Here is a 23,964-nt window from a genome sequence, read left to right on the forward strand (position 1 = left end):
ACGGGGGCATGGTGGACAGAACTAGATGTGACCTTCTAAACAGGGTAGAATCTTTTAGTGGGGTTTGTGGTGGGGGAGAGCGGAGTGGGAAAGATTTATTAGCAAATTTACAGTAACAGCAAAGATCACTCACATGTAAAGAATCGAATCAAGAGTAAAACAGCAGAAACTGCATCAGTTGAACAGTATCTTCCTGAGATCTACAGAGGCTTCACGGAACACATCAGTCATGCTGAAAGTACTTACCCAGGTGCCCAAAAGACAGGTGAGAAATCTGGTAGTTGAGAATTCACTTAGCGCAAAAGGAGAAGAGTCCCCTTGATATATTCACCCTTTCAAGCAAGCCGAGGCTCACACACTAAATCAGAGAATCGGAGCGCAGAACTCACGTGTGCAGCTCCCGGTCTCCAGCTGGGCAAGCTCCCCAGAGCCCAGGGACTGGAGTCCAGGCTTGGCTCTGACCCTCTGCAGAGACGCTCAGGGAATTCAGCCTTCCACTGGCTGGCACACTCCGTGCCAGTGTTCTGCTCTGTGCGGGCACAGCAGAAAAGCCCAGGGCCAGTCAACAGTCCTCTCCCCGTGGAAACCAGCCCCTGGCAAATGCAGGTGTTCAGCTGTCCCCACTCCCCAGGTGCTCCCTCCTGATGGCCCGCAGTTTCCCCAGCCAGGCTGCCCCGCGCAGTGGCTGTGTCAGGCTGGCTCCATCCAGCACTCAGGTGAGTCTGCTGCTGAGGTGGCGTGACGGGAAGCAGCACCCGACAGCAACAGGAGCAGAGCACTGGGGCCGACTGGGAGCCCTATCCTTACGCCTGGGGTCTGTCTCCAGCATCGTACTGCAAGCTCAGCCTGAGTCACGCACCCCAGGGCTGAGGCAGGACACGATGAGGCACCCATGCCTGCCCCCACCCTTCCCAGCAAGCTCCTAACACTGAGCCATGCAGCTCTCTCGCTTTCTATCTGGGGTCTGGTGGAGACGCAGGGCGCTCTTCAGGAGCATAACTGATGGAGCCAGCGCTCTAACGGTCCTAGGAATGGGGGAGTGGGTAGGGGGTTGAGAGTTGCCAAACCCCACCTGGGCACGGGAGCTTTTTCTCGCCCCTTACTTTTGGTAACATCCTCTAATTTACCTTCCTCCTGTCTGACCTTGCTGTCTGGCCACAGATGAGGACAACAGGGTAATAAAGGCCCTGAGGCTGGGGCGCAGCCAGAGAGGACCCCTCTCATCCGCCTCCAAGAAAGGCACCCAGGAGAGCGGTTTTCATCCTATTTCTCTCACTTTGTTTCATGTTCTTGCTTCCAGGCCCCTCAGGGCACACTCATCACGGGTAGCTATGCTTTGGGACAAAAGGGCTATTTAACTATTGAAAAATATTCTGCAATAACACTTTCTTTCCTAAGGAAGAAGATGGGGGAGACGACTATGCTGTAGGAAAAGGGGCCTCTCCCATTCTTGGCTCGGTGAGTATCACGGAGAACCGAAGTTTCACAAAAAAAGAGCGCAGGCTTCCTCCTCCGAGGAACATCACCGTTCATGGCTACAGTGCCCACCACTTCGAAATAAGGAGAGTCATCTGCCTGAAGACAGAGGCACTCATAAGTGGGTCCCAAGCACGATCAGCAGAGCTCGAGGACACTTGGCTGCTGCCAAACCGGCCATCATCCAAGCTCTAGAGGCCAGAGTCTCCCAGGACTCAGCCTCCCCCCGTGTGCCTCCCCCTCGGCGCCCACCGAGTTCACAGGTGATGTGCACTAGCTGCTCTGCCGCGAGGCCCACCCATGCTCGCTGGAAGAGAAAAAGTGCACCTAAGAAACAAAAGCCATCATGGTGACCTGCTAGGGAGCTAGCAAGTCGAGGAGGACAAGCGTGCAGGAAAGTCAAGAAGGCCAGGAACTAGAAACGCCCATAATTTCACCTTCCTGCCTCAAGGCCGATGACACAAATCTGAGAGACGCTGAGTGCAATGGCGATGCCCCTGACCACTGGGTCTGTATGACGACAGGGCAGCGCTCCAGTGTCCAGGAAGCAGACACTCCCCCAAAGGCCAGGCCAGGCCCCCTGGACCGCCAGCCCACCATGCCGAGGTGTGAGGCAGCAGCGCCAGGGGGTTCTCCTCCTCCAGCACGATGGCCCGAACAAACAGGCACCTGCATGACAAGGGTCAGTTGGAATCTATGTGCAAATAGAATTTTCCCACAGGCCTCCAGTCTAGAGACCACAGCAAGGGTGTCTGACACCATACATGGCGACACCCCTGGGGTCCCACGTGTCCCACCTGGCCCCATATGAGATGGTGTACGGAAACAGCGGGCTCACTTCAGCCCAGTTTGCAAAGTGCAATCACCTCTCTCTGGAAAGTGCGCTCAGGTCTCAGTCAAATTACTTTCTTAAAATAAAAAATCCCTCCTGGGGAGTTTCCCCCACAATGCAGAATGTCGAGGAGACACAGATGTCTTTTCTCTTAGGAGAGACGGAAAGATGCTGAGAGGTGGACCAGGAAACAGGGAGTGCAGTGACAACTAATCCAAGTAGACGAAGACTCCAGAACAACCCAGGGCCTTGGGAACTGACACAACTTAGTCTTTCATTTGAGCAAAAATACACTCTCATGGAGCAAAACTACATTCTCACATGTGGCCAAGAGCCACACACACAGGGCAGTTGTCATCCTCACATGTAAAATGACTCCAAACTGGACTGAGGAATGGTTCCCTTCACCAGTGTCGCCTGCCCCCTTAGAAAGCAGGCAGCTCAATCCTCGAAGGAACTGCTCCACCGAGGCAGCTGCAGAGTTAGCCCAGGTGCCCCCCACCAGCTGAGGTCACCTGCAGGACTCTGGGGCAGCTTGTTCTCTCACACTAAACAGAGCTAAACGGGCAATAAAGTTCCCAATGAGGAGCGAGGTTTCACAGTTGTTCTTAGCCCTGGTTTACACCTCGAACTCCCCCTTGGGTACTCTAGGAAACCCCCAGAGATTCTGATCCAGCTGGACTGAAATGGAGCTACACGTGAGCATATTTCAGAATCCAAGAATTCCAGTGTATCCTAACATGACCCACGGGGAGACCTGGCATTGCCCCACCTGAAAGAATGTGTAGATGGACAGGAGCTAGAGCCCCCGGCCACCACCCAGGACCCTGCGCAGTGCTCTGCAGCGGTGATAAAACCGCTCCCGCTTCTATCTATGGAGCCCAATAACTGATTTCTGTCGTCAACTGCTTTTGAGACCAAAAGTGCTCTCCGGAAAACCGTCACGCCAAGCACAGGTGCTCCACAAGTGAGTGATTCTTGAAGTTTTTGTATAAGCAGCACCCTTTCTAATATTAAACCTGGGTGCACCTGAAGGGATTAAAAAGCTCAAAACCACCCCAAACTATTGCAAAAGCTCACAGCAGCATCCTCACTGCTGGGTCACCTGCCCACCCAGACCACCTCCTTAGGGGTTCTCAAGACCGTGTCAGCAAGGCTGTGGCTGCGGGTGACACCTCCCCCCACCCCATCCCGCCCTGGCTACCCTGCTCCCCAGGCTGGAGACCGCACACCACCCAGGCTTCACCGGCATGTGGCAGGTCTCCCGGGGACGGCAAGCAGGCAGGGGAGGCACCTAGTGAGCATGTGACTTCGAAATTTCCACAATTTAATGTTTGAATCAACTTATTTACTGAAGCACAACAGACATCCAGAAAGAGGGTGCGTGTGAGCTCAACGGGTTTTCGCAAAATGCCCACTCGGCACCACCCAGAATCTGAAAATTACTGGCTCCCAGAAGCCCCCCCTGGTTCTGCCCGCCAGCCATCAGCCCCTGTCACCCCCGCTCTGACTGCTGTCAGCACTAGTCTGCCTGGTTTTGAACTCTGTGTAAATATAATCAGATGATCTATAGTCCTGAGTGTCTGGTGTCTCCCCAACATTTGCTGGAGACTGGAGGGGGCATGAAGCAGTGATCTGCTCTTGGTCCTCTGGTCCTCCCACCCTCCTTCTGCCCCCCGCTTCTGTTTAATGTACAGTACCCCAGTGCATGTTATTTTATAAGGTGGGTAGATACTGTTTGAGTTCAGTTTGGAGTTATTACTGTCAATGCTACCATAGAACATTTTTGTCTGTGTCTTTTAATATGCAACTGTACTAGTTAATACCTGCTGGGTGCACACCTACTAAGACAGTGTGGTGTGGACACAAGAACAGGCAAGTAAGCCCAAGAAGAAAACAGACTTGCACACGGTCAGTCACCTGGCCCATGATAAGGGGCCAAAGCAGTGAAGTGGAGAAAAATAAACCGTAGAATTAATTAATTGGATATTTACAAGGAAAGAAAATCTTGATTGCTACTTCACACCATCTACAAAAATAAATTACAGAGAGATTGTAGGCCTAAATGTAAAAAATAAAGGTTCCAGAAGTTAGATAACTGAGTATCTTCATGATCGTAACCTAAGTATTTCCTCAACAGGACACAAAAATAATAACCTGAAAAGATAACTTGGGATTTCACTAAAATTAAAAACTGTTATTCATTAAAAGATGCCCTTTAAGACCGGGAAAAGACAAGTCAATACCAGACATTTTTGGATATATACATACAATATAATAAGATACAAGACATAGCCAGAAAATATCAGAAGGCCGCCCAATCAATTTGAAAGACAAAACCCCATTTGTTAAAAAGGACAGGAGACAAGAACAGGCACTTTACCAAGGAGAACATCCAAACTGCCGGAACACAACGGAAAGGCGGGCAACACTGCTCACTAGTCAGCAGGGAAGTGTGGCCCGAGGGCCACAGTAAGGGACCTTTACATAACCATCGCAAACAGACACAATTAAAACCAACCACAAAACCAAATGTCAGTACCACTGGGGGCAAGGAAGGCCCCGCAAACCTGCTGGCTATGTCACTGGTTCAACTAGTCAGAAAAAGGTCATGACGGCGTCTACTAAAGCCGCACATACAGACCTACCCCACGATGTGGAAGTCATACTTCTAATATAGCTTTAATTTATAGGAAGTGATTTATGGGACCTTACACACAGGAGGGGAAGCCTTGGAAAAGCATACAGCTCTCTTTCAACAAACCATCAGAAACTCCAGAGATAAAGACCGCTTTAAAATCAGTACTAAATCAGGAATTCCATGATGAAAACATCCCAGCATGAAAACATCAGAATGGTTTTATTAGTATTGAATGCATCTATTAAGCCGGGGTTGACAGAAACAAAAGCTAACCAATTTGCTGTATTTCCTTCAAGAACAAACATTAAACCATGTTAACTATTTAAAAAATTACATCTACTGTGCCCACAGGACATCAGAGCTCAGAAGGAAGAGGAAAAAGAAAACGGAGCAGGAAACCATATGGAGAGAGTCATATTGTTTGCGATTCTAATGGTAGCTGCAAACGAGGTCACTTACCCCTCTGTGGCCACACTAATTGGTCAAGAGCAACAGAGGCTTCATCGGCGATGCCCATAAACAGCCTCGCCTGCCTGGGCATTTTCAATTAAGAGAGGAGGCACCTGCCACCCCTGGGTGCCTCGCAAGACTGAGGGCTCGCGAGGGCACCTGTCAACCTACCACTGCATCACTCAGTTTGCTTCCCATCTTCGCTATCTGGAAGCAGAATCTCCGGCGTATACGCACACACAAGTAGCCGAGTACACATGCAGCTATCTATAGCAAAAAAACAAATTCTCGAAAATAGCTGTTTGGAAGACCACATCTTGTTCTATTAATACTCACATACTGCAGTATTGCATAACAATTTTTTTTCCAATTCTGTTATGCTAATATGCAAATAAATGAACTCAACCATAGCTAGGAGCTAAATGTACTAATCAGTATGGCCTTGTGCATCTCTAACTACAGGAGAATTTTACATGACCTCCTTCTGTCCTAAAAATCCCACAGACTGACATTAAGATTCACTATTAAATGCAGCTGCTTGGTTCCTGGGATGTTAATACCTGCTAGCTGCCAGTCCGTTTACTCAGCGTACTCCGAGAAGATAACTGAAAGCCAATTTCAGAGTAACGCGAGTGTTCCATCATCTAGAAACCTGTAATTATTTGGGAATTTCAAAATAATAATGGGGATAAACAACATCATGAGAAGCTCTAAATAACAAGGTGTCGTAAATTAGTATCTGCTCTCCCCTTCCAAGACCCTGAGAAGTATGCAGCTGCAATTCAACTTTTTGTTAAAAAAAAGAAACCAAGGTAGAAAATGTCCCCACGCCGCCGCCTGCACCTAAAAAGTTGTCGCTCCCATCAAAGGAGAAAGGAGAGGAAGAAGCTGTGCTGCTGGGGTAGGGGGGAGGAAAAAGGAAAAAGTCAAAGCATATTTCAGAAGGTGAGTGGAGAAGAGCTGGAGCAGTCAAAGTACAGGCTTTCGAGTGATTCTCATGAGGTCTGATCGCTCAGACTTCTGATGGCTCAGACCTCACTTGGAAATTCCCAAGCCTTGAAGAAGTGGCCCCTTTTCTCTAAAAAGTAAACAATCCTGTCTCCTTGAGAGCTGATGATGCATAGAAAGAACACTTCTTAGTATCTCTTCTTCACCTGTTCATCTCTTCTTAGTATCTCTTTCCTTCACAGAAGGAAAAGCAGGAAAAGATGGAATTTCTACCAAACGAACTGAAGGATTAAAAACCCCACTTCTACAACCCTGCCTAGCAGTATTCTACATTCTTCTGCACTTTCTTTTTTTATTAATTCTGTAGCACTCACTCTTAAAGCCTTTTTGACAGCATAATATAATACTAATGATGATGAAAGTAATTCAGTGCATTAAAAATAAACAAAAACTCAGCAAAAACTTAGACAACACTTGGAGAAACCAAACACCAGGAAAGAGATTAAATGCCTTAAGAAACATTAAACAGTAAAATTCTCTTGCCATGCTTTTTAAACTTTGATAGCAGAACATAAATCAAAAGAAATTTTCAAAGGTCTACTCTTATTTCAGGGGCACAGAAAGGGACAGATCATTTACATTAGCATCTTGCAGAACAATTCTGGAACCAACACTATTCCTGGATCCAACTTAAATGAAGGTATTTCCTATTATTAATAGTTTCCAAAATTATGTACATGAAATAAGTTTCTTCTTTGAAGTACACAGCTCACTGAATTTTATATTCCAATCAAAACCAGCTGGCGTTAAGGCTGAGTAACATCTTCATCAAATTCCTAAGTTACATCATTCATGTTCAGCTATTCATTAGACATTAACTCAACAAATACATACAAATACCTGCTTTCTACAAGATACTGAACTAGGGCCTCCCTGGTGGCGCAAGGAGTTAAGCACCGCACTATGAAGCTATCTGCAGCCTCTGCAGCACAAGTTCGATCCCCGGCCAGGAAGCTACCCACATGGCACAGCAGACCTCTCCTGCTTCGCCTGCTGCTTCCCTCAGCAGTGTATTCCAGTAGACCCTCCTGTTCTGCTCCCCACTCTGTCTCTGATGAATCCTCTCACCCCCAACCCCTCTGGCCTATACCCTAGTTCTTCTATGTAAAAATATTTTAAAAAAAGATACTGAACTACATGTTTCCATAAGTTCAAGGTGAACAGGTGAAGTTGCCGCTGAGGCAAAAAGAAACAGGGTTGGAAGGTAGAGAAAGACACAATTCATTCTGAGAGGGGGTGACCTGGGAAGACCTCGAGGTGGCTGAGAGGAGCACTGCAAAGAGAGGTGTGAACATAACAGCCAGTTCAGCATAAAGAGCACCTCCAGGGCTCTGGAGTAGGTTCTAAGAGTTTGTGAAAAGCAGATAAGGAGGGTGACCAGAGTATTTATTATCCAAAACGGGGTGTCTTTGAGAGGGAAAGGACACACCATCAGTAATTTTATCGGGGCACAGGGCTCAGTACGGACAGGCCTGGACAAACTGAGCCATGCGGAGCTGCGTTCCACGAAACTGTGGTCCAACCCCGCTCGTGGCAGAGCTGGGCTCTGCAGACACAGCCCGGCTGTGTGCATGCTGAGGCAGCAGGTTTAGAAAGGCACCAAAAGCAAATCATTCCTGAAGTCCTCTCTAGGACACGCCTGAGAAACTTCTCTGCTTACAGGCTGCATATTCCAAACGGGTATGGCCCTGTCGGAGCCCTCCATCGGGAGCGCAGCTAAAGGAGCTTGCTCATTTCAAGGTAAACGCTAAATAAGAGAAACCATGATGGGGGCGGGGGGAATTAGATAGACAGACAGACAGACGATAGAGAACACACAGGAGGGCAGATTTAAAAAAGAAAAATGTCAATCATAGCTTTGGAAGAATTTTTAATAGGGAAATACTTTAAAAAGTGAATATAAATGAAGAGGAATCAGGAAAACAGACCGGGGACTGCTCAGTGAGTGCTCACCTGCCACACCTGCTCTGCAAATTTCACACACATCATCTTATTAACCTTCACTGTGCTAGGAGTGGGGATTTCACCCTGCTGGTCTCAGAGACGGGGTAACTAGACGCACAGACTTCAACAGCTTGCCTAAGGTCACCCGGAAGAGAGGGAGGGCAGAATCCCATGCAAGACCCAACCCCACCATCTTTTTCTCACCACTATTCTGCCCCCTGAATACAACAGACCTGGCAACACGTGGCCCGAGTGCAGCCTGGGAGCCCAGGGGCAGGGCCAGCTGAGACCATCAGTGACAACACATCTCCCCTAATTGCCTCTGCCAGGCGACCAAGCCCTGGGAGGCAGCAGGGCCCGCCTCCTACCCTCCTCTGCCACTTGGAAACAGGCAGGTACCGAGTGTCCTGCCAGGAGGTTGGACTTTTGCATTATTGTGGTGAAGTTCTGTCATTAATTATAGATTTTGAGCTGTCCAAAGCTATAGGATCATTAAAATAGGCACCACAAACCTGCCCAGGGAGCTCTGACCTGAGTTTGAGTCATGACTATTAAGTAAGCACAACACTTTCAGTTCATCATTATCAGCAGAAAAAAAAAAAGCTAGTCTCAGATCCTACAGACCACAGGTAAAGACTTTTGACTCCCCCCTGCACTCAGAATGCCCAGTCACACAGAATAAAAAGGAAGCTAACCTCCTCCAAGGGCCTGGTGGATGAGGAAGTACTAGCACCCCAACCGCAGGAGCAAGGAAGAGGGTGTCTTGGTCCTCCCAGGCACACATGTGGGAGATACTGTCTGATGGGAAAATATGCCATGTTCACACTTCATTTATATCTGCACTTGGGCTGTAAATAGCATTGCCCTAATCTGTTGAATACTAAGGCGTGGGTAACTTAAGTATTTTAAAAAATAAAAGAACAGTCGGCTTAGACCCCTTGCAGAGCACACAGACTATAAAAGGAACTGAACAGATTCTGGGAGAGAACATTCTAAGAAAATAACTTGAGTGGCCGAGATCAGCAATTAATAAAATAAACAATTTCCTGTCAGTTGTCTACTCAGATTTGGTGAAAAGCACCGCAAGTCAAACCCAGCGGTTTGGAGGAGAGGCTGGAAAACAGGGAAGGGAGAAACGAAGAGGGGGTAAGTCTTCTGCTCGCCTGATTAATTAATATCCTCTGATCATTTCTGAAAACAACTCTGAATTGGGACACAAGCTCTCCGAGCAGGCTGAAGCCAGCACCCACGTCCTGGTTTTTTAACTTTTATCTTGCGTGGCCTCGAGTGCATTAGTACGACACAAAGCAGGGAGATGCTGATGGGCCATTAGATGCTTCTGACCTGCATGGTCTGGGCTGCCTATCCGTGCAGACAAATGCACTGTGATCAGCCACTGTTTCCTATTTCTGTCTGCTTACAAACTTACTGGGCATGCAGTTGTTTCTTTTTTCACCCAATGGGGGGAAAAATCTAAGGTCAAGTGCAGACATTATTTTTAAGATCCAATTCAAAAAATGGTTACTGAGAGCCAACCCAGCTTTTGCCAGCAAGGAGCCTATTTATTTAAACCATGGGCCAACATAACGTCCACATGCACATTTTTACTGTTTCATTCAAAGTGCATGATAGATGGGAGAAGCTGGCCTGTCTCTCGCCGTGGGGTGCTCCGTGTCAAGAGAGGATGAGATTTGGCATTGGGGTAGTGACGGTTTCCCCCACATGCCATGACACTGTGCTTACGACAAAAATGGGGTGACTAAGACTGAGGGCTAATAAGAACCGCCACCTTGGGCAAGGTCACAAACTATTGGTCCCGGCGAAGCCAGGGCTTTGGTCAAGAAGCCACAACAGCAAGTAAACAGCTGCCTTGCGATATTATCTGTCAGCTGCTTCTGCCAGCAAAAACAGAGGTTCCTTGTTCCCTTCCGACATGTGAATATCAAATCCGGTGTCCCAAAACACCAGTGCGACCTTTATGATGCCAGAATTGTAAGCTGCCAACGCGGTGGAGGCACAACAGAGTGAAGCCCTTTCCGTGTGCTTTGTACACAGTGCGTGTTTGATGACCCAGACGGTGGGTGCTGTCAAATACCAAAATAATCCCACTTAGAACAAAATTGGAGCACCTGCCGTCCCCTGGTCTGGGGATGGATAGGGACTGCAGGAATTCTTTGAAACAACAGAACTGTCCCCTCTCTTGATGGTGGGAGTGGTTACCAGACTGTGTGTATTTGTGAAATGTTGTATCAATGGACAGAGAGTGAATTTTACTTTACACCAATTATACCGCATTTTTTAACATACCAAACCAAAATATTCAATTAGTTTTGATTAAAATAAGCTAATAATAAACTACTGGACATATTAACTTCATTCATTTTCCTAAAATGCAAAAGAAACCTAAGGCCTAAAACACTATTTCCTGAGTCTGAGCTCTTGAATTTAAAGGATTGAGCGACTCAGGAAAAAATGGATGCCATCCGAACAATTAATCAAAATAATGCTTTCAAAATAAAGTGTGGATCATAGTGAATGGTGAGATGAAATGAAATATGAAAAGAGAAAATGAAAGTGATGTTTTCATTTACTGGATGGCTAAAGATGATAAACATAATGGTTCCTTCACTGAAAATCGAGGTCTTTGTAAAGACTCTAGAAAGCAGAATGCTATCTTCAAGAAGCTAAGGAAAAGTAGAAAATTCTGGTAATGAGGTCCATAATTTATTTATCTTCACAAGATATCTGCAAGAGTTTCTCCAAGGCGGCTCTCTCTGAATTTTCATCAACACTGTTAGCATAACCAAGGAGCTCTTTTTGTATAGATCTGTGCCTCTATCTTGGCAGAAAATATAGTTTTACAACAATTTCTTACTCAACACCATATTTACAAAACAGATGGAGTTCCCAAGAAATTATTTCAAATGAGAAATAGAAGTCTGGTCAGCCTACAGTGTACTTCTGCGCATGCCCTGCCTCTCAGCACGACCCCCTTCCTTTGCCCATCACATTGAGGCTGCTCTTGCTCCCCCTGATTTGAGGATCCCTACTAAGAGGGATGTCAAGGCTGTAATGAAAATGGAAGCTAGGAGACAGGCATATCTCATAGTCCCAACATTTCTGCTAAAACAACCCTCTAGACACTGCACTCTGCTCCTGAGCTGGCAGCCACCCCCTGACTGTCCCTGCCAGCTGCAATTGGCCTTGCTCACTAGTCCACGCCTTCTACCTCGCATCACCTGACCGCACTTATCCCTCAGATTCAGAAAGACCTAAGGAGCCCAAAGAAAGATGTCACCACTGCCTTTTTTCATGGGCTTCTGCTAAGCTTATTATTTTTCAGCAAGAATGAAATATAATTTCTGCCATTCATGTGACAAAAATGTTCATGTGCTCTTCACTGTTCTGTGAAATTCGATGTTAAAGATCTCTTTATTGTATAGGGGTATTGACTTAACGCTATTATGTCTTTAGAAAATATGCTAAATGTCTAAAATCTTGATCTTTCCACTTAAAGAAAAGCGTACCAAGTGGTCACCTTGTTAAATACAGCATGCCGATGTCCTTTACTCAGGATCGATTAACTTTCAACACTGTTTCCATAGTTTTGATGGATGTTTAAGTAAATGCAAGTTGGAAACTTGCATGAGGAAGGAGTCAATTAAGTGGGCTTAGGTGGTGTAAGGTAATAAACAAGAAATGAGACAGGTAAATCCAAAACCACTCATTTTAGCAATGAACAGAAGTTAAAGAAAACATGTATGTCCTCTGTCATTCCTCCATTGATCCAGGAAGCAATCTAATGAAACTACGAACAAGAAATCAACTTCCTTCTTTAGAATGAAAATGAAAAAGATATCTGAAAGTTTCAGAGTTCAAAAACCAATGATTCGTTTCCCCATATGCTTCTAGAATCTTCAATAATGAAATAACAACCACCAAAAAGTTCTCAATTCCAGATAGCAGAAAAACTGGCAAACCAACCTTCTTTCTAATCTCCCACAAAGGTAAAATCAAAACTGATGTGGCTGTAATTAAATCATTGTCACAATTACCTGTGAACCCTACTATAGACACCAATAAAGTTTTAATTTTTTTAAAGTACACAAAATCTAGGTCCCACTTGCAAAAAAAAAAAAAAAGAAAAGAAAAGAAAAAGAGAAGTTAAAATTAGGTAAGCTGGTATTTTCTCTGGAATTTTCACCTTAGATTTCATTAATGACACAATGGAAAGTCACCCAAAATATCTGGCATCAAAAAAAACAAAACATAAGACACACACTTGTCTTCTGATGGGTCAATAAGATCATCACCCACCGCCGAAAGCAACGTCTATTCTACTTAAACTACAGAGGAAAAGAAAATGTAAGTCACTAAAAGCTAGGCACACAGCGAAAAGATACTTCCCTTTCCTTAAACTCTCAAAGCATGCGCCTGGTGGTTAATACACTTGATCTTTAAGCCCTTCAAATGCCCCCTTGCCTAGACATAAACTGTGCAAACAGATGACAAAGCGAAAAGCAGTTTCACAACTGCCTGTTACAGCCACTAGCAAGGTGGTATATTTCACTAGATAACTGCGAAAGTTGGTAACACCGCCAGACACAGTACACGGTACTTAGAAGACTTCTGTAGGTCCCATTAAATTCCAAATACCACCAGTGCCCACCTGCTTCCCGTGACTGGTTCTGCCCTGTCTCGCCCAGTTAGCAGTCACAGGAAGGGAGGATGCACCCTTGTCAATGTGCTTAGCAGCTCACTGTCCTGGTAACCCCTTGATTTCAGAAAGCAACATTTGCTTATCGGCTTCCAACTTGAGTAGAATGAGCCAGTCTTGCCTAAAGCTCAGCTTTTCTTAGCTCATCAACTATTTTTTTCACCTCATGACATGAGAAATATTTTTACAGTGCAAACCAAAATGTAACATGAGACTGAAACCACCACACACTGAGGAATTCCTAATATACTGCTTGAGTTTTAAAATGCACAGACTAATCGCCGGCTTTCTTCTACTAAATAACACTGTGCAAAAGATAGCAAAACCAAGCAAACTGCCCAAAAGAACTTCCACAGAACTGGAGGCCTGCCTGCTGCAGCAAGGAAAAGATTAAATCGAGCAGAACTGTAATTTCTCAGCGCTTCTGAGCCTCAGAAAGCAGAAATACGTTCAGGAACCTAGTCCATTTCTGCGTGTGACTGCACGACAGGCGATTCTGCATCCTTAAAGAGTCTCCATTCGCAAGAGGCAACCAGACAGACTGCCAAGGACCGATTAAATAATGTCTGTTCGCTGCCTGGGATTTTCAAGAAAATGTCTTCACATCATCACTGTCTTAAAATCCGACAGAAACCTCCCAGGAGTGGGTCAGCAGCCGAGGCTACCACCGAAGGACATGCCCTGCCCGGGCAGGTACAGGCCATAAATCCGGGCCAATCCTGGGGAAGGTGACAGCCCCAAGTTCAACTGGGGATGTGTGAGTACAGCTCCCCCTTGCACCGATCACCTCTCCCTCTCTGCAATTGCCATTTGCATCCAGCGTCTGCTCACACCATGCCAAGCACCCATGCACCAGGGGTTCCCGTTAGCCCAGAGCTCCCCTTTGCACCCCCTCCTCCCACCGCCGCTTCCCCCCAGGGGAACGGACCCCCCAAGGGCCGCCGGGGACCCGCGAGGAGCGCGCCCTTCTCCCCCCTACCTTGATGATGCTGCTCCGCCGGGGCAGGCCGCCGGGTTTGCTCTCCCGGGGGAGAGGGCAGGCGGCCGGGCTGGGAGTCGCGGCGAGCGCCGCGCCGGGGGGCGCCTTGGCGGGGCTGGCCCGGGCTTCGTCCCCGGACACGCCGAGGCTGCAGTCTCCGTTGGACACCCCGCCGCTGTCACAGCGCGCCCGCCCGTGGCCGAGGCGCCCTCCGCCGCCGCCCTCCGCGGCTCCGGCTTTCAGGACGCCCTTGGCGCCGAGGGCCGGGCCCGGGGAGGTGGGCAGGGCCCCGCCGGCGGCGCCCCCCCGGCCGCACTCCGCCATGGGCGCCCCGCGACCCGCCAGCACAAAGCCGCGTCCCCGCGTCCCCGCGTCCCCGCCGCCGCCTCGGGCCGCCGCGCGCGGCCCCTCCTCCCGCCGCTCCCGCCGCCGCGGCCGCTTCTTCCGCTTCTTTTTTTTTTTTTTTTTTTAATTTAGCTGTGATGTTTGTTTCGGGCTCGCCTCGCGCGCGCCTGGAGTCCGGGCGGCAGGAAGAGCAGAAGATCCCTGCAGGGGCGACAGAGACACCCAGTCAGCGCCGGCGGCCGCGGCCCCGCTCCCGGCACCCGGGGGCAGACACGCCCCGGCACACGCGCCGCCGCGGGCGCCGCAAATAACCCCGGCCCGGCGCTCACCCCGGCCGCGGGGCGCCGGCTCGGGGGCCCCGGCCACCCCGCGCCCTGAGGAACGGGGCGCCCCCTCAGGCCCGGGGGCCCCGGCCACCCCCCACCCTGAGGAACGGGGCGCCCCCTCAGGCCCGGGGGCCCCGGCCACCCCCCACCCTGAGGAACGGGGCGCCCCCTCAGGCCCGGGGGCCCCGGCCACCCCCCACCCTGAGGAACGGGGCGCCCCCTCAGGCCCGGGGGCCCCGGCCACCCCCCACCCTGAGGAACGGGGCGCCCCCTCAGGCCCGGGGGCTCTGGCCACCCCCCCACCCTGAGGTACATGGCGCCCCCTCAGGCTCTGGGGCTCTGGCCACCCCCCCACCCTGAGGTACATGGCGCCCCCTCAGGCTCTGGGGCTCTGGCCACCCCCCCACCCTGAGGTACATGGCGCCCCCTCAGGCTCTGGGGCTATGGCCACCCCCCCACCCTGAGGAACGGGGTGCCCCCTCAGGCTTGGGGGCTCTGGCCACACCCCCACCCTGAGGTACAGGGCGCCCCCTCAGGCTCGGGAGCTCCGGCCACCCCCAACCCTGAAGTAACGGGGCGCCCCCTCAGGCTCCGGGGCTCCCCCCAGAGGCTCAGGGCGCGCGGGCCCGGGCGCCCACCTGGGGCGCAGGGCGCGGGGAAGCGCGCGCGCCCCGACGCTCTCTGGCCACGCGGAGGCGCCGCCCGGGGGGCTCCCGGCCCCGGCGGGTGGAGGTGACGCCGGGGTCGCCCGGAGCCCAACTCCCCGGAGGCCGCCGCGTGCCGGGCCCCGCCACGTCCCCCGGGTCCCCGCTGTGGCCTCGGCGCCCGGAGGAAGCGCCCCGCGGGCAGGGGCGGCCGGGCCCGCACCGTCGCCGCGCGGCCGGGGCTGCGCCTGCAGGGGGCAGCCCAGCGCCTCCCGCCCCCGCGCGCCCGCCCCGGCTCCTGCCGCTCCGCGCTGCCCCCTGCAGGCCGCGGGGCCCCTCCCGGCCGCCCCTCGACCCACCGCGAGCCGCCCGGCTCCCGCTCGAGGTCGCCGCCGTCGCGGCTGCGCTCCCGAGCCGGGGCATCGGGCTGCGGGAGCCTCGCTGCCGGGCGGGCGGGGGTGCGGGTCGCCCCCCGCACCCCGGAGCTGCGGCAACCGCCAGTCGGCAGCCGGGCGCCCGCAGGGGCAACGACCGCGCAGGCCGCGGGCCCGGGGCGAAGGTCCCCGGGCTCGGGGGCTCGGCCGCGGCGCCTCCCTCCAGCCCCCGCCGGGCGCGCGGGGCTCATCCCCTCGCAGCCCTCTCCGGAGAAGGCCCCCCGGACCCCCCCCCTCCGGCTGTCCCCCGCGGGCCAGACCAGACCCACTTCACATGCAGGAGCCAGTTCGGTGCCCTTGGGCTCCAGAGCTGCGGGTTAATTCAACGGGGTGCAAGGAGGTCGGAGCGGGGGTGGGGGGCGCTGGCGCGAAGCGAGGAGCGCAGGCCCTCGCTGAGCCTATGCCGTGCCCTCTGGATCGCCCTGCAGGGATTTATCGCCCGGGTCCCCGCTCCCCGTGTCCTTCCCGATCCCGCCACCAGGGATGCCAGCGGACCCCGCCCGAGGTCAGGCTTGTCTTTCGGGGCAGCATCCTACCCCGGCCACTACAGCCGGCCCTTCGCATTCTGGTCTGCTGCCCGCCCCCCACCCCAGCTCCCTACGACGCTCGGGGAGTGACCGGACCCCAAACCCAATACCTCCCCTGGATCTCCATCCCTCGAGCCACACTGGGCCCAAACTCCGCAGCTTTGGTACCCGAGGAGGCTCCACCCAGCCTGGACCCACCCACCTGCCCATCCCAGTCTCCCAAGCTCAGCCTCCTGCCCTCCTCTGGCTCCCCAACTCTTCTCTGGCTAGGGTTTCCTACTCTGGGAACGCGCTTCCCACTGGGCGGGCGCGGAGGAGAACCTGATAGTCCACTGGGGGGTGAACTTAAAGACTTTGCTTTCATTAGCATGATGTTGTAGCAAACTGCCAAGTAGCCTCTAAGGAAATGGGCTTTCCATACATAAACATTCCTGCCCTTGCCACCGAGCAACTTCAAATACCTTCGTGTTATTCTTGGGGGCGTTTTCATTCTTGTGATCTTCTGGAGCCATGCTTTTGCAGACCATCGGACATGCTTACATCCGTCTCTTGTCAACCTGGGCCTACAGGCTAACAAATATTTTCACATCGATGGACAACATCTTAATATTTTATTCTGTCCCATCACCCCTATTCCTGTTTCCCCCGGCTTTGGGATCAAAGGTTTTTTTTTGTTTTTTTTTTTTTCTGTCTTTTATAGTTTTGCAGGAAAATAATGGAACAATTGAAATCAGATTCTTAATCTGCCTTATCAAATTTATAGTCGTATCAGTGTGTTGCCAGGAGGAAAGAGGGTGCAAGCCTTTATTCAAAGTTCTCTAATTTTGATGTTTTCTGACTAACTGCCTGGAGGTATCTTTTGCCCTTTCCTGCAATCACTAGGAAAATGCTGAGAGCCATATATTCTGCTGATGGTATCATAAGGCTCCGGGGTGAGTGGGACCTACAGAGATTTAAACCTCCAGGATGGTTTTTATAAAACCCCCATCAAATTCATCTAACGCTTTCCAAAATGAGCACCTATCCATCTCACTCTGGACTCCCAACAGGTCAAACCAGGAAGCCTTCATTGAAACAGACTTGGCATTTAAATTAAAGCATTTCCCAAAGCATCTTGGCAGCCCTGTAACTACCGATGCCAGGAGCCCAAGCCCTCTGCCAGGTTCCTTTTTATCCCCCTAAATGCTTGTCTCCCACAAGGCGCTGGTCACAAGCCTGCTGATGTTATAGCTGTTCTCCTTCATCACACAATCAGCCAGACTGGAGGTACCGTTTCTCCTCCAGTGAGGCGAAGCAGCGTGTTCCTCTGACATGTGCAATTCTCGGCTCCCGACAGGCTTTTTAATAGCTAAACTCAGATTTTTTTCATCACAAACAGCAGAGTAAGCAATTGTTTCTCCTCCTTGTTGCTTGTCTCTCTGCAGTTACTAAATGATTGCTTTCCATTTCTCCTATTCCGTGAGCAATGTTATTGAAGAAATTGTAAATATTTTGCCAAAATTCTTGCTCAAGTGTTTTCGTGGCATTGTAAAATTCATGGAAGTTAAAGTTAGGAAAAGAGCCAAAATATCCTAGTGATTCCTCAGCAAATACTGTTTAATATGTCCTGCAGACAAATTTTCAGAGCAGGATAATAAGAGATGGGCGAGACATTAATAAAATGCTCATTCTGGATTCCTCCGGGGTACTTACACCAATTTAGTACCTCTTTATAGACAACTGGTTAGAGTCAGATGGATAATTTGTTTGAAATGTTTAAAGTCAACAGATATCCTTAAATCTCATTATCTTGTCGTGCTAGCAATACACAACTTTGTCTTTTCAGTTTTCTTCATATTCCAGTCCATCTCAGCTTAATCATCGTTGCCACCACTCACTAAACTGCCTTCTATTTGTATCTTTAATTCAATGCCTGGTCAGGCATGAGCTAGTCAGGCTCCCTGGTCCATAATATCTTTCTTTTATTTTCCCGAAATAACACTGACGCTTTTATTGACTTCTTGCCGTCAGTGAGACCCTTGTTGGTTACCAATTCCTATCTGGTTTCCAGTTCGCAAGCTCTAACATCATAACTCTCGAAGTTTTTCTGACTCACTGAGCACTTGGCTCTCAGATTTTTTTTTCTCTCAATGTATTATGGCCATTTTCATTTCCCAAATCCCAATCTCATTTTATTTCCTGTATTTCTCTAAAGACACGGTTCCACCTCTGAGCCTTTGGAGTCGGCTGCTCCCGAGACTTAATGTAAAGGAAAACTAGAGCAGAAAGCAGGTGCCCAAAATGCTTTAAGGAATAGATCATGTCAATGCACTGGTCCACCTTGGCTAGCCCTTGCTTCCTGCCTTAATAATCCAAGATTATTAGATTAACTGTTTTGCTCCTAAAGCTTGGATTATGTTTATCGTAACCCTCAACAAGATTGAGCAAGGCCTTTCTTTATGAGCATCAGGGAGACAAATCAGACCTCTCCCAAATTTTCATTTTCTTATTCTTCCTCCCCTCTGACACTAAAGATCCTTCACCTATTTTCCTTTCCATCTTCTGCAAGTGAACATGACTATCAAGAAGTTCGGTACTTGGGGGATTACATTGATGTTTTCCAGCCACTGAAGAACTACTGTGTGGATTCATTAAATTGTTCTCAGTGGCTATTGAGTTAGGTAGTGCTTTAAGAGAATCTGTTAATTACTGGGGGTTTGATAAGATTATTCTATCAGCAAAAGCAATATGATTGGCTCTAAGAATTACTGTTTTATATCAACACTATTTTTGTAAATACTCAGGTATTTTGATTGTATTTCTTCTATAGGCATCTCTGCATATTTAGATGCCTGTAGGAGCCAGGTAATGTAATGAGTAAAGCTAGAAGAATTTGTTCATAATAGCACAGTCACCTACAGTTTTCAACAGTGACATTTACATATCAAATAGAGAGAAATACTCTAGGTAATTTACCTTTAGCTTTCCAATTTTGAAAGAGCTTTGCTTATAAGAAATGTCACTTTCTTCTTAACTCTAAGAAAGACAGTGTGAACATGATAATAAATAGCAACTGACAGTTTCATATGGGGCAGCAGTCGGAGGTGGGGGCTCAGTTAACCTAGTGAGGAAGGAATCCTGGCCCAATGCTGGCAGGATCATCTTATTTTTTCCAAGAGAAGTAAAAAATCTGAAATACAAAACTTGCTATTGTGTTAGTTCTTTCTTTTAAGAGAAGGACACCCACACATTGTTCTTTATAAGATCTATAGGGAGGCCTATTTTTTTCTATCCTACCTCCTAACTGCGTGATAAGAAAAGGGTAGCAAATGCCTTCCAAAATTTGCAGTTATGTGTGTCTCATCAATCTGGTTTTCAAGGGCAAATTTATTTTAAAGAGTTTAGTAGTCTGATGACTGCAACATTTTATATATCCCAGTGTGTAATGGGGAACTCCCAACCAACTTCCCTTCTGTAACATTCCCACATCCCAAGCTCAAGAACTATGTCATCTCTGAAGTCTGAAACTCAGAAACTATCCTTTCACCCCTCCCATGCCTTCATTTCCCCCTAGGCCCCTCTGCCAACCTTAGAAAGACTTATACCTCCACCCCAACCCTCTCCATCACTGCTCCTGCTTTTCTACCCTACCCAGCCTGGACCTCATGGGCAAACTTTCAACCACATTCTCACTCTCTTCCTGGATGCATCATATCATTGTCCTTCAATTGTGTCTAGTGTGACAGTCTACAGCTTCCCATAAATCCAACCAGGACTTTCTCCATCCAGCCCCCCAACTCCCTGCTTGCTGGAGAAAAAAAAATAAAAAAACCACATGGCCACACTGGCTAGTGTACAATTTCTGTGATCAGTGGGGCTTTTGGTGCTGTCAGACAATATGTTATGCTTTTCTAATTGGTTCCAATTTCCATTGTCCCAACTATTCCTCTCCATATTCCAACTGATCCACAACCCTGCATCTCATCAGTAGTCCTAGGATTTCATTTCACACGGACTATAAAATACATCTTCAACTTCTTCCCCATCCCGTGCATTCTTCCTTACCTACCACCTCTGCTGTCTTAGACTAACCCCAAAGCAGGGGCCATCTGTCCTTTGTGACTACTGGACTCTACTCTTCTGCCATGATTGTTCTTTTGGACCAGAAGATTTCTGTAACTCTGTGTGGCAGAGGATGTAGCAGGTTCCTCTCCGAAGGAGAGGTTAGTCTCAGTGTCTGTCATGCAAGGGTTTAAATAGCAGCCTTAGCCCAAAAAGAAAGGAAATGACTTCTCCTCCTGGGCCACCTCTCTCAGGCCCATGTCCCAGGTCTTCCTGGGTGCTCTAGGGCACTACAGAGGCAAATAGGATCTCCTGGAGCCGGGAGGGAAGGTCCTGCCTTCATTAGCTGGGCCTTACCAGGACAGCAAAGTGGTGTAGCGCGTTGAAAGTTGCTTTACATGGGGTAATTCTCCCAAGCTGCTAGTACAGAGGCGCAGGTACTGCAGCTTCTCCCAGCTGTACCAGCGTGGATACGAGGACAGCTGGTCTGTGAAGGAAAAGAGGAGCCACTCCCCACAACCCACAGCCAGTGACATTCTGCGGGAAAGTCAGTCACTGAGGCAGAGGTGGGTGCTGTTCGTCCTTGTCCTGTCTCCTGCCTTCTTAGTCGCATCTCTTCATCCATCTCTCTCCCCACTAGTTCTCCATTAGAAGGTTTATTCTAAACATGACTTCCTAAAAGTTTTGTACTTACCAGCCCATTGTAACTGGCTCTTTCCTCTTCTACTGAAACTGCCCTTTCCAAGGTCATGGTTGACATCCTAGTTAACAAACCCAGTTGCTACTTTTGAATCTTTACCTTTCTTGACCTTTGTGGAACATTTGCTATTGCTAACTCTCCTGGTGCCATGGAAACTCTCCCTTCCTCTCCTGACATTCTTGGTCTGATTACCCTACAAGAATCTCCAACTCAGGCCTCCCTGGTGGCACAGCGGGTTAAGTGCAGTGCTGTGAAGATGTCCACAGCCTTTGGGCACTGGTTCGATTCCCAGCTGGCCAGGGAGCTACCCACATGGCACGGCAGACCTCTCCTGTCTCGCCTGCTGCTCCCCTCAGCAGTGTATTTCGGTCAATCAGCCTGTTCTGTTCCCCACTCTGTCTCTGGTGAATTCTCTCACCCTCCCGTGCCTCTGGCCTGTACCCCAGCTCTTGTAAAAAATAAATCTTTAGGAAAAAAAAAAAGAATCTCCAACTCAACGTGCCTTGGGTTTAGTCACTGACTATGTGGGGCACACGTCTGTTCACCTCTCTCCATGTTACTCTCAGGGGTGCCCTGTGCACACAGTAGCCTAGCTGGAGAGCTCTGCACCAGCCTCCGCTCCCTGTACCACCTGTCCCACTAACTTATATTATATTATATTATATTATATTATATTATATTATATTATATTATATTAATTTGTTTATAAGTCTTCTCCCCATATGTGTTGAAATCAACAGATCACAATTTATAGGTCTGTATTAATTGAGCTTATCAGTTTGACACTACATAGGATCTGCCTTTAAACTCTCTGACTAACCTAGGACCTCACATACAATTTATATAAATTTGATTTTAATTAATAAGTCTTTTTTTGAAATCCATCTTTGTCCCTCATATGCTTATACCATCCATTCTTATTTCATAAGACCTCTTTCTTTAGATGTGCTGAGTATGTTTTATTCCAAGCCATCCAATTTTTCTTCCTACATTTCTTTATTATAATTAGTAATAAATAAATGTACTCATGTCACTGACATCTGCTAAATATATGTGTGCTGTGTGGAAAAGACTATTGGATACCATTGGGGGAGGTGGCTGGGCCTTTAGGGTAGGAAGGAGGTTTATTTTCCATTTGCATGCATTACCTTCCAATTTTAAAAGTAGTTAAAAATAACAAATTAAAGGAGTAGTCCCAGTCCTGCCTTAGATCAGTAAAAAATTCTGACCTAGCTCTGACAGGTAGAATATAGCAAAGCTGGCCAGACCAAAACCATTACCCCTCCTGCTTGGCCCGCTGCCCAAATTCTTTCTTAATTAGTTAGAAATTCTCACCCTTAGCAGTACATAACACAAGAGAGGACCAAATCTCCAGAAGGCTGCTGTTAAGATGTACAAATTACCTGGCAAAAGGCAGCTTCCCTAGACAGCTTCACTGATGCACATTAGCGAAAAATTAGCCAAATGTCACCTTGTGATTTTCTGCAGAGATGCAGGGAGACCAAATGTGAAAGACCAGACAGGTTAATCTTGTTACCCAGAAGCGGGTGGGGTGAACAAGACAACATTAGCCACCCTCCAAAAAAGTCATAGAGAGGGGGCTTCAGGCAAGTGAAGACAGATCACGAGCCCCGTGTTGATGAGAATGTGGCTCCGTGTCTGCCTGGGTACAGACACGAAGCCCCAAGATGGGGCTTCAACAGGGAGGGAAGCTGGAGTGGACCTAGACCCAGAAGGACCACGGAGCTGGCTTGCTCAACAGGGGTCAGAGGTAATTCTGGGGGAGCCAGGATACAGGATAAGACACATCCAAGCCCTCTCCTTGTTCCTGTGCAAACTCCTTTGACCTGCTGATTCTAGGTGTTTAATCTCAGGAGTTTTGTTTGTTAACTTTTTAAAAAGTCAAATGAGGGCCTCCCCTGGTGGCATAGTGGTTGAGCGCTGGGCTGTGAAGCTGCCCACAGCCTCTGCAGCACTGGTTCGATCCCCAGCCACTGGCGAGGGTCCCACGTGGCGCGCAGACCTCTCCTGCTGCGCCCACTGGTCCCCTCAGCAGTGTGTTTCATCAGTCTGCCTGTTCTGTTCCCTGCTCTGGCTCTGGTGAATCCTCTCACCCTCCCGTGCTTCTGACTGTACCCAGTGCTTGTATAAATAAATAAATAAATCTTAAAAAAAAAAAAAAAAGTCAAATGAGATGTTGAGGGTTGGTTTGTTTCCATTCTTGGTAGTTTCCATTTTTGTGGGATCACTATTTGGTGTGACAGAAAATGTTTCGGTCTCTTCTAATCACGTGGATCTCTCTCCAAATGTCTGACCCCCTATCATTTCCTGCTATAAAATCAAATACCTGGGGAATCTTATCTCCCCACAGTCTGAGCTCAAGATTTTCACATAATTGGCCTTTTTCCTACCTTTTAAATTAGGTTCCCTAGTTTCCCCTTATCACTCAGCCAAAAATCCCAGGACAACTTCTCCTCCGTGTGGATTCTTCACTTGGTGAATTATACGACAGTCCTTTTCCTAACATGGTAACTTCTTTGATGCTGAGGACTTGCTGTGTTAGTATCAGTGAGAGGCAATTAAAGTGTCTAGTAAAGTACAATGTTAATGCAATTAGGGTATGTGGAGTCATTTTAAATCATCCTCAATTTCTAGTTCTGAAAATGGGTACCTTGGATTTTTAACTCTGTGTTGTATCTAAAATAAAAAATTGCATCACCATAATCTCCAAGGTCAAACAAGCCTTGCTGGCCTCCACTGCCACTTTGTACCCCGAGTCACCTCTATGCTCTTTTATCCATCTGTTTCCCCACGAAGACACTATCAGCCATATGGTCCCAACCATCCCCACTTCACCCCCCTTTTTCTTTTAAACACATAGCTTAAATCCAAAGTCTTGC

The 23,964-nt window shown here is 48.7% G+C and overlaps 1 protein-coding gene across 1 annotated transcript in view; it reads right to left on the reverse strand.

Moving 5' to 3' along the window:
* PLCL2 (phospholipase C like 2) overlaps nt 1-14,664 on the reverse strand; it is a gene marked incomplete at its 3' end in the record, with an annotated part of 162,247 nt that extends 147,583 nt beyond the window's left edge. Inside the window, exon 1 of the mRNA XM_084247014.1 lies at nt 14,048-14,664. Within this exon, the coding sequence (XP_084103140.1) occupies nt 14,048-14,371 (324 nt within the window). The 5' untranslated portion in view covers nt 14,372-14,664. The remainder of the gene's footprint in view (nt 1-14,047) is intronic.
* Nucleotides 14,665-23,964: the final 9,300 nt, after the last annotated feature.

The sequence above is a fragment of the Talpa europaea genome (genome assembly GCF_964194135.1).
Source record: "Talpa europaea genome assembly, chromosome: 11".
Taxonomy (NCBI): Eukaryota; Metazoa; Chordata; class Mammalia; order Eulipotyphla; family Talpidae; genus Talpa; species Talpa europaea.